At 51.0% G+C, this 16949-nt stretch overlaps 1 protein-coding gene and 1 pseudogene across 2 annotated transcripts in view; both read right to left on the bottom strand.

The window, feature by feature from the left end:
• Positions 1-16949, bottom strand: part of DRC1 (dynein regulatory complex subunit 1) — a 37393-nt gene that overhangs the window by 10459 nt on the left and 9985 nt on the right. For both annotated transcript variants that reach the window (XM_028516661.2, XM_036027743.1), the window contains exons 4-10: positions 16022-16205; positions 15578-15715; positions 14316-14402; positions 13385-13507; positions 3838-3977; positions 1295-1429; positions 735-967 (exon numbers count right to left, since the gene is read on the bottom strand). In XM_028516661.2, coding sequence (XP_028372462.1) covers positions 735-967; positions 1295-1429; positions 3838-3977; positions 13385-13507; positions 14316-14402; positions 15578-15715; positions 16022-16205 — 1040 coding nt within the window. The remainder of the gene's footprint in view (positions 1-734; positions 968-1294; positions 1430-3837; positions 3978-13384; positions 13508-14315; positions 14403-15577; positions 15716-16021; positions 16206-16949) is intronic.
• Positions 6093-7532, bottom strand: LOC114500075 (annotated as a pseudogene).

Below are 16949 nucleotides of genomic sequence, written 5' to 3'. Positions count from 1 at the left end.
GTCAAAGGCAACCAGGGTTGTGTCTATGGGACCCAGAAGGCAACATGAAGAGATTCCCGCTAGCCAAAGATGGGACCGTTTGAGTGTAAGGATAATAATTGCAGTAAAGCAAACATATCAAATTTGCTTAAATCCATGTGTTCAATATATATATATATATTTGGAAAATGCTAGAGCCCCAACCCATTTACTCTGCAAACTGGTAAGCAGAGAAAGCCTAGGTAGCTGTCCTGATTTTCCTGTACAAACCACATCTCAGAGTGACAAATAGCTGATGCGGTGAATACTCTCTTTCCAGAAGTGTTCCAGCTAATAAATGATGGCACTGTGATAAAACTGAAAATCCCACCATTTTGCAATCCCTAATGCAGTTAATGGACCTTACACAATGATCATCCACGGCTGCTAACATCACAAAAAGAGAGGCAACCTGACCTTAGTTTATCCGAAGGGAGGTACACAACAGTGTGCTTTGCAAAAATAAATTGGACCTGAATCTGATATCAAGCTTCTAGATCGAACTTCCGGTTTATAATACAGAGGAGAAGGCAGAGCTACAAATTAGAGACTTTAAACGCCACGCCGGCCCATCAGAGCCCACAGCCCTCCTGGCCCTGAGACCTCTTCCCCATCCTCAGACTGCAGTTTCCTTATCTGCAAAGCGAGTGGGTCGCCCTGATGTCCTCAGAGGCCCCCGCAGTCCTGAGACTCTCCGGCTCCTCCGTTCTAGTCACCTGTTTGCATCAGCACTTCTTCCAAGATGCGCGTGGCGGACTTCCGCTGCCTCTGAGATATGGGCCCCACGTTCTTCAGGAACCAGAAGTCAGGGGCCGTCCAGGGGAGCCCCAGGTGATGAGTGTGGATGATCCTGTCTATATTGAAGGCTCTGCTGATCAGATCCTTTGCCTCCTCTTCATTCATCAGCCAAATTTCCCGAAACTTCTCATCATCAATGAGAGTAAAATGCCTGCGAAGGAGAGTTCCTGAGCGTGGTCAGCTGACCCCAGGGCATGGCTGGGGTCCCTCCAATGAGTAGGAGAGCAAGAACTGAGACGGAACTATGGTAAGTCCGGGGCCACTGCCCCTCACCTGCGATAGACTGAAGGCCGTCCCATTAAGCCTCAAGAAAAGGTAGGTGACAGACAAATGAAGGGACAAGGAAGACAGCACAGAGGACTCTTTTGTGACCTGATCCAGCTCCGGAAAAGCGGCCGATATCAAAGTCTAAGGAGGTCACAGCCACCACCACCATTTCCCCTGCAGCCTCCACTCTGGGGCCTCACCCTGGAAATACCTCATGGATTTCTGCAGCTCCTTGTACTGTATCACAAGGCGCTTGTATTCAGAGGTTAGCGACTGGTTGTCCTCCTGAAACTGCTTTATCTGCTTGGCGTATCTTAATCTCAGATTGTTGAGTGCATCGTGCAGGCTGGGTGGAAGAGGAGATGGAAGTTAATCTGCCACCGAATGGAAGGTGTACTGTTCCTTTCACCTACTTTGCTCAGTTTTGCAGAACCCCGGGTCAGACTCGCAGAAGGGCAGAACACGCTCCCACGAGGGTCTGTGTGCTCCCAGACACAGCTCCCGCGGTGATCGAGGAAAGGAAGGTGACGGGAGGCCGTGGGGTCACCCAGAACTAAACGCTTTTAAAACATCACAGAAGCCCAAGTCCGCCAAGAAGCTGTCTCCTATTCGGGAGTGTGACCGATTCTTCCTCCACACACCAGGTGTCCGTGTCCCTCTCCAGGACCAACCCCACGTATTTAAACCACCCGTCTCAACCCCCGACCTTCTGAAGGAGGGCGGAGAGAGGAGAAACAGTTAACATTCCACACCACGAGCCCAAGATATATGAGTCCCCCATTCTCAAAGAGCCGATACTGATCACGGGTCCGATAGCTCCTTCATTCATTCACTCATTCACTCACGCATTCACTTATCAAACACAAAAGGTCTCTTTCATGCCAAAGATATGTTCCAACACAAAGATGAGTGAGAAGATGTCAGTCCAGTCAGAGACAAAGGCCAACGTTAATCACAGCCCCGTGTGGAAAATGCTGCAGCGGAATCCTACACGGGGCGCCAGGGGAGTGCAGTGGCAAGGCCCCTGACATACCCCGGTTTGCAGGGGAGGCGAGTGGTCCAAGGCTGCAGCCCACGGCCAGGTGTGGCCTGGCCAACAGCACGGTGAACACCTGCAGGCCACAGCTCCCCCTTTGCAGCTAACGGGAGCTCGTGCGTGGAAACTTGCCCCATGAAACATGCATGCAGGCCCAGCTTTGAGACCCAGGACCGGGCCTCAGACTCCAAACCACTAAAGAGTTGGGTGTCTCGTGTCAGCGCCCCACTTACACAGAAACAGGCGGGTGGAAGACCGACGTATGTGAGGTTTAAAAAAATTCTAAAAATACAATTTCCCCTCTTAAGTATTATTCTGAAATAATCAGGAGGTCCCTAAAACACAAATACTGATCATTCATATTTTCATCTTCAGTAATATGTAACAATTAGTTAACACAGTCTCTGATTAAAAAAAAAACTAATTCATTTTCTTAACTGTAGCATTCTAGGAGACTTTCTATATATAGGTTTCAAAAAAAATTTGTAAGTAGCTATGCCAAAGTGTCTCTCCACATCCTTTAGGAGAGGAGTTTCTTTGTGCCGCCTAATTACAGACGCTCATAAAACAAAGACAAACACCAGGTGCATGCTGGAGGTCTGAGCCAGGCAGCAAGAAAGGAGGGGGCAGGAAAGGATGGCTGCAAGGGGGGGGCTCAATGCAAAGTCAAGTCCTCAGCGGCCGGCCGGAAGCCAGAGATGGAGGGGAGTGAGGTGGGGGCGGGAGACCCGCGGGGTCGGCAAGGCTGGTTCCAGAAACCGTACACGGGAAATGATGGAGACTCTCCAAGTCGAAATGTCTCTTGGCAGCTCCAGACGAAGAGAGAGGCGGTGAGGCCGGGACTAGGAACATGCAGCTGGCGGTCCTCCACACAGGTGGGGTTCAAAGCCACGGGACTGATGTTCAAGGCGATGAAACTTTTTACGAGTCAAAAGGGTAAAATGCTTTCTAGAAGAGCTTATCGGGCAAGAAAAGGCAGAACCGCCCCCCCCCCCCCCAAGGAAACCAATAAAGAATAAATGGACGAAAACATTTCTGAGATTCGGTATCCAATAACAACAGGGAAGCCACGGTGCTTGGCTCGAATGGCACCATTGGTATCCTGGGGGGGGAGGTTTTTGTCCACTTAAGGGGTCATAGGTCAAATGATGAATGTTGGGGGAGGGACAAGGGGGCACGTGACAAGCAACGGAAAATGGCCACACAGGCCACAGAGGACAAAGACAGTGTGCTCACAGAGGAGCAGCAGGGTTCCTTGAAGAGGTTTTCAGGACGAGGGAAACTGTAAGTTTGCAGCCAGAGGGAAGGGCCAGTGAAGACAGGATGGAGGGGATGGTGCCACTCAAGGTCCCGCCTCCCTCACCGCCTCCATCCTCCCGAGCTCCCTTCTCCCACCTTCTCCCACCACGCCTCCTCTTCAGCCTCCTCTTCATCGAACACCTCGAACACCTCGAACACCTCGAACACCTCACCTTCCGATTCCTCCCCCTTTGCCCTCCGACCTGCCCATCCCCACATTCCCGGCCCACTTTTTGCTGTGTGCTCTTTTGTAGGGGCAGGTAGGGGAGAGCAGAGCCAGCTGAGTGTGTTATCTTTTCTTAAGAACTTTAAATAATAATTCTGACAGTGGACCCTCCTACAAAAGGGAAGCCCACGTGCCCACCCCCACCCCCAGCGTGGAAGGGCCCCGGAGGAAGATGCTGAGAACGCTCGCTTACCGATTGATCTTCCTCTTCTGCTGGGACTTAATCACCGTGCTTTCCTCGTCTCTCTTCTTCAGCACCTGGTAGTTGTACTGCAACTTTTCTTGGTTTAGCTGGTAAGTCGCTTTCATTTGTTGAAGCTGCTGCTCAAGAATCTAAAGTGAAAGTTTGAAAAAATAATACCAGTTCGCCCTGGTCGAATCCTGTCATGCCCGAGGGTCCCTGACGGCACATTTTGGAGCCCCATCGGAGGCATGATCAGGACAAGCGTCCTGCCTGGATCCTCAGAAAACCTGTCATGAGAAGCAAATGAAAGGCCAGCCGGAAAACACATGAATCATTCGGCGGCAAGCTGAAGCGAACGCACCGAACTCGGACGGGCGACCAGAGTTAGAGCCCTCAGGTCCTGCCCCCCTGGCCCTCCGCTGCAGACCCTGCGGAGGTCAAAGGGGCCCCCTAGAAACGCCATGGAAGTTCACATTGCCACAGAAACCTGCCCTGTTCCCACTCCGACGTTCTCATTGGCAGTGTTCCAGCTTAACAAACCGTGTCCCTTGTAAAGGGGGACAGACACAACCACCCTTACTTTTGGGGTTCCCACTCTCTGTATCCATGCATTCAGCAAGTATTCACCGAGTGCCGAACATGAAGGGTGGGGGAAAGTAGGTTTACAGTTGTCCATATGGGAACGAATACAATAATGAATCAATACTGATACAAGAATACACTCTGGCCCTGGCTGGTGTCGCTCAGTGGGTTGAGCGTGGACCTGCGAACCAAAAGGTCGCTGGTTCAATTCCCAGTCAGGGCATATGCCTGGGTTGCAGGCCAGGTCCCCAGTAGAGGGCGCACAAGAGCCAACCACACACTGATATTTCACTCCCTCTCTTTCTCCCTCCCTTCCCTCTGTCTATAAAAATAAATAAAATCCTAAAAACGAAGAATAAACTCTGTCCTATGAACTCACAACTGTAAGCCTGCTCTTGCCCCACCCTGTAGGTCAGACACTTGACTAGGTGCTGGTGAGAAAACACTGGTGAACAAAGCACAGTCCTGCCCTGTCTGGGAGAGGGACAGGTGACAAGCACCGGTGACAGGAAGTAACGGAGGGGTAAGCACAAGGGGGCAGAGGGCCAATGAGAGGAGCACTTCCGAGGCCAGGACAGGCCTCCCTGAAAAGATGGCATCGGCATGGCTAACTGAGACCCAGGGAATGGGTAGGAGTTACTCGGGTGGACACCCGAGCGGAGAAAGTTCTAGAGAGAGGTGCTTTGGGGAAACCCCAAGCAGGAGATGTCAGAAAGGAGGCTGGCAGAGCAGCAGGGCCTGACCAAGCTGGGAACTGGACGCTTTACCCTACAGGCAAAGGGGGCCACCGGAGATGTTAAGCAGGAGAGTGGAGTGGTCAGTGCAGGCGATGCAGCAAGACCGTTGGGACGGCTGGGGAAAGAAGATCGGAGAGGGCCAGCTGGAGGCAGGGCAGACACAGGCAGGCTTGCCTGCCTCTCCAGGTAGAAATGCAGGAAGGAGGGTGCGATTAAGTGTAATCGGATCTTGATAAAGCAGCCACAGGCGACAGGCTCTTTTAAGCCTCGATCCCATCTCCCTCCACGAGGCCACAGACCTTTGCCAAGGAATCGACAGAGGAAGTGATTGCAGGCAGCTGTCACCACCCCCCTGTGCGTCAGCCCCAAGGTGAGTAACTGGCCGGGAGGTGACGCAGAGGAGAATAAAAGCACTGACACCTTATCAGAGGGTGAGTCATTTCCTCGGCCCCTGTGGAATCCGGTGACTCTCCACGTTGTAATTGAAGGAATTTGTCAACTGTGCCCTACTTAACCCTCCCAGGGACTTTAAAGCCTCCCTTGCGAGACAAGGATTTGACCATCTCCCTCAGAACGGAAGCCTGCAACATCTGTCCTTTACCAGGTGGTCAGTGAAGAACGTATTGGTCACTGGGATGATAAACGCCTGTGCCTCTCAATCTCTCTACTTGTTTAGTCAAAATTGTGTTTACTTTTACCAGTTATATGGGTTTTCTTTGTAAAAATGTTTCCTGGCCCTGGCTGGTGTGGCTCAGTGGTTGGGCAACAGCCTATGAACCAAAGGGTCACGGGTTCGATTCCCAGTCAGGGCACATGCCCGGGGTGTGGGCCAGGCCCCCAGAGGGGGTCACGTAAGAGACAACCACACACTAATGCTTCTCTCCCTCTTCCTCCTTCCCTTCCCTTCTCTAAAAAAAATACATAAAATCTGTAAAAAAAAAAAAAAAAAAACTTTTCCTGATTGTTTCTACTAATTGTAGAAAATGCATAAAGTTCAGTAAGGAAAATGAAGACATAAAAGGAGGAAAAGCTACCCATAATCCACTTCCCAGAGTCAACTCAGTTAACTATTGAGATGTTTCCTTCCAGTGTCCTTTACATAGTGAAGGTCAAACTATAACTACATTTTTCTTATTTGTATCATCTTTCATTATACAAAATAAAACTTCATCTATGTTACACATTCATACTTTCTATAAATCTGGCCTTTTAAAAAAATCCCCCAAAGTACAGGGCCATCCGTTCCTTGAATCATTTTCCCTCTAATGATTCCAAATCCCCACGGCAGTCTGCGCCCTCTCAAAGGACAAAGGCAGGTGCAGGCGCCTCAGGGCCGCCGCCCGCAGCACACGCCTGCCTGCTGCAGGCGCAGCTCCCGGCACTGGGGCACTGGCGGGCCCGTGGCTGCGGGGCACAGCTGCAGCACTGGACTCAACGTGGCAGCACGCCATTGCCTGCACCACCCGCCTCCAGCAACACAAAACAGTTCTCCCGGCAAGTCCTCTGTGGACTGGCTGGCACGGCGACCTGGTGGCGCTGTCCCCTGGCAACGGAGCATCCCAGGCCTCTCTTTGGGCAGGCCCGGACCAGGACCTCAGGGGATCTCTGTGTCCACGGTGTGAATCTGAATGAATCACACAGTGTTATCAACAGCTGGCTTGGTGAGGTCATCACTAAACACCTGCCACCGTGGCTTCTCCGGCTCAGCGGGGACCTCAACCCCATACACCTGCAGGGCCAGGCGGGGCACTGCCACAGCCGTGCGCTGAGCCCTGAACCGAAGGCACAGCCCCCCTTGGCAGCTGTCCCGTAACAGGGCCCAGGCAGTGGCGGAGATGGGGGTCCGCTGCCAGCAGTAAGGATTCAGCCAGTTCTTGAGGGAAATCAGGTACTTGTGCGGGCGCTGACAGGAGACTGGGAAACGCAGCACCCTCAGCACAAGGAGCTCACACCGCACGATGCCGTCCCGGAGCACCCAGAGCACCCAGAGCCGGAGTCCAGCTCCGAGGGCTCGCTGCCTGGGTGGAAGTGCCTGGTGGGCACACTGATGATGTCACAAGTACGCAGGTGCTGCTCTTCCAGTTTGCCTGCTGAGTAGAGGGAAGACATGGCGGCTAAGCAGGGGTCACAGGCATCAGCCACCCGGGCTGGCCTTGCAGAACTTATGGTAAATGGCACAGGCGGTGGCGACAGGAATGGACTGTATCCCTAGCTTGATGGCAGCCTCCATGATGAACCTCATCACACGTAAGTACACCCTTGCCTCGGAGCGGCCCACCCCTGGGCTCCCTCCCGGTGCCGCATCCCCTCCTCCGCAGCTGTCCTGACCGACACCCTCCATGGGACCCTGCCGGGAGGCCCCAGACCCCGGCTGTAAAGACCAGAGTACCCGAGGCTGTGGTTGCGGGGCGGGGGGGGGGGGGGGGGGGGATGGGGTGGGGGTCCTAGCAGCAAGCACGGCTGCCCTGCCCCACCCTGCCCGGGCCGGCCTACATTCCCACCTCCCACTATAACTACAATTTTATATCCTACTTTTCTCCTTTAATATTACACCATAAGAATTTTCCACGTTAGTAAAATTTCATTACCATGATTTTAATAGTACATATTTGAATACAACAATTCATCATATAGGAAGTATGTATGGCATATTCATCATAGATCATAATTTTACCATTTCCCTACAGCTGTACATTTATATTGTTTTGATAATTTTCAATTAAGTTATAAATTAAAATTATAAATTATAATTTCAATAAAACTGTAACATAATTCTGGGAACAACTGTATATAAAAATTTGGGAGTATTTTTTTTTAATTTCCCTACGGTAGATTCTCAAAAGTGAAATTACTAGGTCAAAGGCTCTCAGTAAACTGCTTTCCCAGAGGCACTTTCTGGCTCACGCTGCACCGGCCCCGTGTGTGAGTGCCGGCTTCCCCACAGCCGGTCAGCACTGAGCACGGCCCGGGGCCCGCTGTGAAGTTCTACGTGCAGGCCCAGCCCCTGGGCAGGGCGTGTGGGTGGGGCAGGGAGCTGCTCCCGACTCTTCCCGAGCGTCATTACATTTCACTTAGAAATCTCCAACTCGAACATCCCGAAGGGACTGTGGAAGAGGCCGACAGTGCTGCCACCTTTCACGTGCAGCTGCCCGGCTGGCCCCAGACTGAGCAGTTTTCAGCCCTGGGCCCCTCTAGGGATAGCCGAGTGTCCGCTAGGGAAAGGGACTCTCAGCAGCAATTCCTGCAAGTCGCAAGGACTGATGGCCCCCATGTTCCCAAAGAAACCAGCCTCACTGCTGCTGATGCGCCTGCCCCGGCCGTGGGGGAGGTCGTTGGTCCAGGAGGCGGCACAGCACAAAGTCCAGCAGAAAGGCTCCGCGTTGGATGGAGACAATCTGAAGACGCGTGAACATTCACAGAGAAGGGGGGTCTCCTGGAGCTGCCCCGGGTTTGGAATGACGGGGAGGGGCTGTTCCAGGCTCCCCTCTGATCCTCGGGGGCCCTGAGACCAGAGCCCCAGGGTTTCTGACCAAGTCCCTCCTCCTGCCCATAGCTTTGCAGCAAGACCTGGCGGCTAAGACAGCATTTCCTAGACTTATCTAATCACAGAACACCGTTTATATTTATAACACAGTGAAAGCACTAGTTGCAATGCAAGCTCTATCATGTGAAATGCTATATGAATTTCATTCTTCAAGGCAGATTATTGCATAGCAATTACTATGTAAATGGATTCTATTTTCCCTACATAATACATCTTGAAAGGAAAAAATTATCATTGGTGCCACTTTTATTGTTAGTTTTGTGGAAGCACCACTAGTATCTATCTCACCTAGCTGAAAAAACTTAAATTTTCCCTGGCCAGTATGACTCAATAGATTGAGTGCCGGCCTGCGAACCAAAGGGTCACTGGTTCAATTCCCAGTGTAGGACACATGCCTGGGTTGCAGGCCAGGTCCCCAGCAGGAGGTGCATGAGAGGCCACCACACATTGATGTTTCTCTCCCTCACTATCTCCCTCCCTTCCTCTCTCTAAAAAATAAATAAAACCTTAAAAAACAATAAGGTACATATTTTTTTAATCTGTAAAGAAAACCTTAAATTTGTGCTGATTTTCTAGGCAGAAAATAATAATAACCTGTCACCGGATTGCTTTCATTTACATTGCTCTGCGCGCGTAGTTGAATATTTACTGGCAATTTTATTTCTTTTTGTGAAAGCATTTGCTCCTGCTCTTTGCTCCAGCACGTTCTTAGAGACCGTCTGGGGGCACAAGCAATGCCCCCGGCATCTCTGCTGACCACCTCTGCCCGACCATGTGTCAGCCCTCGCCACCTCAGCTCTGTCCAGGCGACCTCTGGGGCTTCATGTTCATGACACTAGTTACAAGTTATTGGCGGTGCTGCCACTGAACTTGCAGAACTAACCAAAAAGTCTTGTGCCTCTTACGGCAGAGTCTACGGCAGGCGGTTACATGAGTTACACCCCTCATGGTCAGTCTGCGACACCTGTGCTCACCGTGATTTTAGTGCTGGTGGCCCTGCTGCTACTTCCGTCAGGTCTTAGTCTCAGTATACAGCCATTCTGGATGGCCACACACTGCACATAGTCTTATCTTTAAAAATAATGGTTGACTTTGTTACATGTCTCCATTTATTTTTCATTTATGCAAAGACATCTTGCAAAGTTGTCCTTTACATTCCCAAGACTGATGGCAAAATGTCAGGTTTGGTTTTCGTGAATAATTTATCAAGGTTACATTCTAACCAGCCACGAAGTCCCTCGCTGTCCCTGCGGGAGCTGTGACAGCTTCCCTCTTTCCCCAGGGGCAGCCAGTCCGAGCTCCGCCACAGCTGCTGCGCAAGCCCACGGCCACCGGTGCCCACAAAGCGAATGTGAAACAGCCTTTCCCTCTGGCCTTCTCCGTTGACTCCAGAGATCCCACTGGGCCTCCTCATCACCAACCTCGATCCCAGGACAGGACCTGGATTCGATTCTGGAACCACCTTAGACTGGCAATCTCAGTCTGGCCTATAAGCTTGCTTACCCTTCTCTTCACCGTGACTCACTCTTTGGTACCATTTCTCTCTCTCTTTCTCTCTCTCTCTCTCTCTCTCTCTCTCTCTCTCTCTCATTGAAGCATTGAAGGCAGGGACTGTCCCTTATTTACCTTTGTGGTTTACACAATATAAATTCACAATATTTGTTGAATAAATAACCCATATTTAATATTTTGTGATTAATGTCCTTGTATTAAAGGTAACAGCTCCAAAAGTTGAACTACATCATTTTGTATGTTTAAATGAGTACATAAGGACTTTTTTTTTTTGAAAAGTTTTACTTCCTGCATCAGGAACTACGTTTTTCTAGCAGTTTTATTTTGGGGTGGTGGTCAGACGTGGTCAACTCCCTATGAGTGCATAATGCTTATCAGCTTCTCTTTGCTCATTAATAATGCGACCTTACTGGCAGTAAGCACTTGAACACTATACACTCTTTTTTTACTTCTTCTACTTTATCCATCAAACCCAGTCTATGAGTATTGAATCCTTTCTTTTGTGTGTGTGATTTACCAAAATCTTAGCTCCATATTTCAGAACCGATACAGTGCTACACACTAGGAAAAGCAAAGTTGGTGCTGAGTTGCATGCACACCATATCCACAATGCTTGGCAAAAAAATGATGCTACTTGACTTTAATGTCCAGTAAAAATGCAGCTAGGAGGCGCTGTGATAAAGTCCAACCTACTAGAATGTTGCACCCACTATGATAATGGGAGGTCCCTGATTTGATTACCTTTCCCCAGTTGAGGGTGTAACTCGGTGCAGCGCACTCTGGGCTTCCATTCGAACACAGGAGCAAACTGTTTTGCAGGGGACCGCACACACTTCTGCTCTGAGTGTCCACACGCCCACTCCCCACCGTTAGGCCCACAATGGGGGGGGGGGGGCAGGACCACCAGGTGTCCCAGGCCCGCCTTCTCTCTGCCCCTTGCCTCCTTAGTCTCACCTCACCAAACCCCCATCATCCCCCACGTCTCCAAATTGTTTGGTTTTGCTCAGGAATTTGAAAGTCAGATTAAGAACATGAGGTTCCACTCCTACAACTCAATGGCAAAATCAATACATTTCCTGAATAGAAAATGGACAAAGGACCTGAATAGATGTTTCTCAATGAAGACATACAAATAGCCAACAGCTCTGTGAAACTGTGCTCAACATCATTAATCATCAGGGAAATGAAAATGAAGACGACAATGAGACGCCGTCTCATACCGTTAGGATGGCTACTATCAAAAACCAAAGGACAAGTGCTGGCCCTTTGGCAAGGACCCGGGGGAAAGAGAACCGCTGTGTGCTGCTGGTCAGAATGTTAACTGGTGCAGCCACTATGGGAACCACTGGAGGCACCTCAAAACAATTAAAAATAGAGTTATCATTTGACCCAGTTCCCGACTCTGGGAACGTATCCAAAGGAATAGAAACCCATATCTTCATCACAGACTCATTCACAACAGCCAAGATAGAGAAACAACCTAAGTGCCCAGCAATGAACTACTGGATAAAGAAAGATGGTACTACACCCACTGGAATATTATTCAGCCTTCAAAAGGAAGGAAATTCTGCTATTTGCAGCCACGTGGACGGACCTGGAGGATGTCATGCTAAGAGAAATAAAGCAGACACAGACAGAGCTGCGTGATCTCGCTTACACATGGGGTCTAAAATGGTGAAACTCGTGAAAGCAGGAGAAGAATCTGCTCCCGGGGCTGCCAGGGGTTGGGGGTTGGGGGTTGGGGGGAGGAAGAAATGGGGAAGCATCGGTCAAAGGGCACGGAGGTTCGGTTACACAGGGTGGGTAAGTCCGGAGGTTTGCGTGCACCAGACGGCCCGTGGTTAACCATGCCAGGCTGCAGACTTAAAATTCTAAGAGGGTAGATTTTCCAGTAAGGGCTCTTAGCACAAAAAGAAAACAAAACAACAACAAAAAGAACACAAAGTCCCATCGTTTTGCTGAGGCCGACAGTGTGTAGTTTTGTCGCATAAATTATCAGAGAACCAAGATAACTTGAGGAAGCGTAACAATAGGCGTTTTCATGGGAAGTGGGGGGTGTGCAGCCCACACCAGCGGGGCCGCTCTGTCACGGACCCTGCTGTTCTTTTTCTTTGTCAGCGGCTCTCATTTCCATGACGTTAGTGTGAGGCCGAGGAAAACCCTCGGGGCTGGTAAAAACATATGTAGTCTAATAGGGTTCTTAATTTAACCTCTTCATATAAAATGACGAGAGGAGGAAGAACTAAAATTCTACCAAAGGCTATGTGGAGAAGCTGTGATTTAACATGCTTTTCTAGACAGACACTGAAACAAACAGACCAAGCCTGAATATTAAGATGCCACTGTATCGCAGCTGAATGTGATCACAGACGCACTTTTTTAAACCGACGTTGAGACACAGAATCCCAGCCTCGGAGAGAGCGGTCGGAACCAGGAAAGTCTAGCCTCCCGCCCACTGCAGGGATTCCGCAGCATGAGGACAGACAGAGTCATTCAGCCTCCAAATACTTGATGAGATAAAGGACTCTGTGTTCTGAGGGATAAACTTTTCTATATCGGATTGTCCTAACTATTAGAAGGTTCTTCCTCATGGTGATTCAGAAGCTGCACTACAGCGCTGTCCGACCGTCAGTCAGGGGGCTGCTTGGAATCATGGCAAAGACACAGGATACAGAGCCAGACAGAACTGGGTTCGAATCCAGGCTACTGGATGAGTAGCCTTCTCTCTGAGCCTCCGTTTGCTGGCCCAGGAAATGCTAGGCCACCCCCTTTCATGTCAGGGTGAGGATGAGGGTGAGAACCTGGGCGTCAGGGCCTGGAACACGGCAGACACCCACTGGAGGGTGGCTGTCCTAGCTCTGGCCTGCCATGCAGCTAACTTGCCCTCAGGACAGTTTCCACCTGCTCAGCTACTATGCACAACTCTCTCAACAATTCCTCCTGTGCCTTGGTGTCCAGACCCCTTTAGGCATCTTGGTAGTTCTCCCCCCATTGACTGGAGAGAGCATTCCTCCGGTGCACCTTGTGCATGAGCTCCTGCAGGTGTGGCCGTTTAAAGGCAGGCAGACCACCAGTAAACATCGGTTGAAGGGACCAGCTCTAGAACGTCGTCAGCAGACGCCGAGGCTGAAGCGCGCACCCAGGCGCGCCCCGTCCGCTCTGGCTGAGGAGCCAGCCATACCTGCACGTCCTGCTCCAGCTTGATCTTGATCATGTTGTACTCTTCGAAATCCCAGACCCTCTGCTTGCTCAGCTGCCTCTCGTACTCCTCCACCTTCCTGAGCCGGTTCGTGAGGTACTCCAGCTGAGGGCACAGGAGGACGGGGGAAGTCAGGCCCTTTCCCTGCCCTGTCTCACTCCCTCCGGTGGCTGGCAAGGGTGGCACAGGGGATGGTCTGAAAGTGTCGTGACTCTCGGAAGAGAGTCTGTCAGCCCCAGGAAGCCCTCGTGCCCCAAGGCTGTGTATTGTTTACCAGGGCCCTTCCTCCGGAATGTCCAAGAGGAGTGCACCATCGGGACATCAAGCACGGGGGGACACAAGGGACAGCGCGGGGAAGAGTCAGCAGTCTTGTAATAACTGCACATGGTAATAACCAGACTTATGGGGATGATCACTCTGTAAGCTACGGAAATCTTTAATCACTATGTTGTACACCTGAAACTAACATAATATTGCATGTCAACTGCAATTGAAAAAAAATTAAGCACAGGCCCTGTAGTCAGATATTTGTATTTTTTTTGTATTTCTAAAAAAAAAAATCCATTGAATCGTGGTTGTCATTTCTTTGTTCCGTATGTCTCTGAAATAGAGTGAGAACCCCACACCCTTTAAAATGTGTCTTACAGCACTTTCTTGGGCCACAAGCATCCGTGGCTACGGTAGATGCCCAGGAATCAAGGGAGAAGGTGACAGGGCCGTGGAGACCACAGTGAGCTGCACAGAGGGCCCTGGCCACGACCAGGGTGACGGCCATCTGCAAGGCCACCCGGTGAACTGCGTTGAGCAGCACTGAACGTTGGCCAGGGCCACCCTCCGCAAGACACAGGACGGCCCGAGTGGCCAGTCACAGCAGACGCCACCCCACTTCCACGGGTCACCCCCGACACCCTACCTCTTTGGCGTTGTGAGCCTGCAGCGCCCGCTCCCATTTCTTCTTGTTGCTGACCAGGAGCTCCTGCCGCTCCACCTCGAATGCTTTCTACGGGCGAGAAGGAAAAGGGCTCTTGTGTCTGTTCTGATTAGGCAGGTCCCACGGCGTCGAAGAACCCAAAGCTAACAGCCAAGTGCCATGTCACCACACATAGTCAGGTCCAAAGGCAGATTTGCCAAGTGTCACGTAACCAAGTGGCTGCAGAGGGAGCTGCCTGGAAGTCAGTGTTACGGAGTTCGGACTTCTCATGAGTTCAGAGAGGGAACCTGCCGACTGTCCGTGTCCGGCGGCTCAGTCAACACCCGCCGCTGGGAGCGGGAGGAAAGCCGGCGCCCTTGCTGGCAGGTGCAGGGCAAACCCGGCATGTCACTCAGCCAGGACGAGGGGAGGTGCTCTGATTGCTCTGGGTGAGGTTCCCACAGAGCAAAGGCAGCGTGGAGCTCAGGAGGGGCAGGCCTGGACGCAGGAACGAGTCCATAATAATCCAGACAGAGAGGTGCCCTTCCTCTTGGCTCTCTTTCGTTTTAGAAAGATCTAGGTCTCACCTGGCTGGTGTAGCTCAGTGGATTGAGTGCAGGCTGCGAACCAAAGCATTGCAGGTTTGATTCCCAGCCAGGGCACATGCCTGGGTTGCAGGCCACAGTCCCCAGCAACCACACATTGATGTTTCTCTCTCTCTCTTTCTCCCTCCCTTCCCTCTCTAAAAATAAATAAATAAAATCTTAAAAAAAAAACAAAAAAACAAAAAAAACGAAGATCTAGGTCTCCATTTCAACTTGATATTTCATTCAGATTCAAAGTACTGCTTCCTGAACGCTCCTTGGCACGCCCTGCTCCCATCCCCCACCCCTGACTCGCATGAATAAATCAAGTAAATGATGGTTGGGCAGCACCCATCTCCCTCCTCGGCTCCTCTTGCCCTCACCCAGCTTTATTTCCTTTCGAAGCACCTGTCAAGTTATACATTCAGCAACTCATCTCCGTTGTCTGGCTGTCTCCTAGAATACAGGCTGCACGAGGGCCCTGTTTTGTTCACGGCCATATCCCCAGCCCCCTCGTTCAGAACACTTTCGGAACGAGTAAATAAGCTAACGAAACCCCAAACCCCAGAGCGGAGACAGAAAGCGGAGGACCGACATGGGCGGGTGCCCCCTTCCGCGGGCAGGCCCGACCCAGCCCGCCTCCCCCCCGGGGCAGGAGGCAGGCCTCGCCCACCCTGTCACCTCGATGTGGTTGAGCTCCTGACGGAAGGTCTTCATCACGCTCTTCACTTGTTCCTCCATCCTCTCCAGCAGCAGGCTGATGTCATCCGACTGTTTCTTCAAGTCCTTCACATACTGGTCGTCCTTGATTTTTAACTCCTGGACGAGAGCACGTCAAAGGCTGGTCACACACGGAGACAGAAGCACCCGCCACCGGGACCCCCGCCGTCCGCACCAGCGACCACCAGGAATTACACGGTGGGGGGGGGGGGGAGCAGCTCCGGGAGCACCAGAGAGGGCCCGGGAAAAAGTGCGGGTGGTGGCGAGGAGTTGTGCGGCGCTCTGAGGCCTGAGGTGAGGCCTCTGCACTTCTCCATTCAGGAAAGGCAGACCCACAACCCAGTGGAAAACCCCCGCCCCCCGCCGGACCCCACCTGGCTGGGTTGAACGACCCGGGCCCCTTGCCTGCTGTAACTCGTTGATAAGCTTGTTCTTATCTTCTATCAGCCCAGCACAGTGCTCCTGCTGGGTGTTGAGCATTTCCCACAGTTCCTGGGGAATTTTCTTCTCTTTGCCCTCCTTCCACTTGGCAGTGATTTCGTCGAATTTGTCGTGGCTGGTCTTGACTTCATTCTCCAGTTTTTCGAGCCTGAGAATACAAATGTGCAGTCCGTGCCAGCTCCGCTTCTGATGCTGCCTTCCAACGGAGCGGGCGGGTCCCTCAGAGTCCATCATACAGGGCTGGGGTACCAAGCACTGCCCCCAACACACGCCCACCCAAAACCAAACCAGGCTCCGAGAAGCCTGCTTCTTTCAGTTTAATGCTTGGGTATAAAGTAACCAAGCCCAAATACACAAAGTGGCACACAACAAACAGATCAGCAGTAAAGCCATGCACACACACAGGCACATACGCACACAGATCAAGCGTCCATTGGTCACACGCTTCTGAGGAAGAGGCTGACACACAGTAGTTAAATACTTGGTCACTGGAGTTACGTAACTTGTGTTCAAGTCTGACTTTGCTACTAACCGCTTCTCAACTTTAAACAAGTTATTGGGTTGACCAAAAAGTTCATTGACTTTTTTTCTGTAAAATGGCTCTAGTAGTGCTTAGTTTCCTTTAACTTCATTCAAAACAATTTTGTTAAATTGTGTTGTGACAGCTGTTATGTCAGTGTGCATTTTTTAAAAAAACATCCAAATTGGTGAATTTTTGTGCAGCCATTTTAATATTGAAGATGGAAGAAGATATGAAACATTTTGGGCACACTATGCTTTATTATTTCAAGAAAGGTAAAAATGCAACTGTGTAATACAAAAAAAGACTTGTGCAGTGCGTGGAGAAGGTGCTGTGACTGATCGAACATGTCAAGAGTGGTTTGCAGAGTTT

The sequence above is a fragment of the Phyllostomus discolor genome, chromosome 6, assembly GCF_004126475.2.
Source record: "Phyllostomus discolor isolate MPI-MPIP mPhyDis1 chromosome 6, mPhyDis1.pri.v3, whole genome shotgun sequence".
NCBI lineage: Eukaryota > Metazoa > Chordata > Mammalia > Chiroptera > Phyllostomidae > Phyllostomus > Phyllostomus discolor.
Note: the sequence above shows the minus strand (reverse complement) of the source record. Positions and strands in the feature narration are given on the sequence as shown.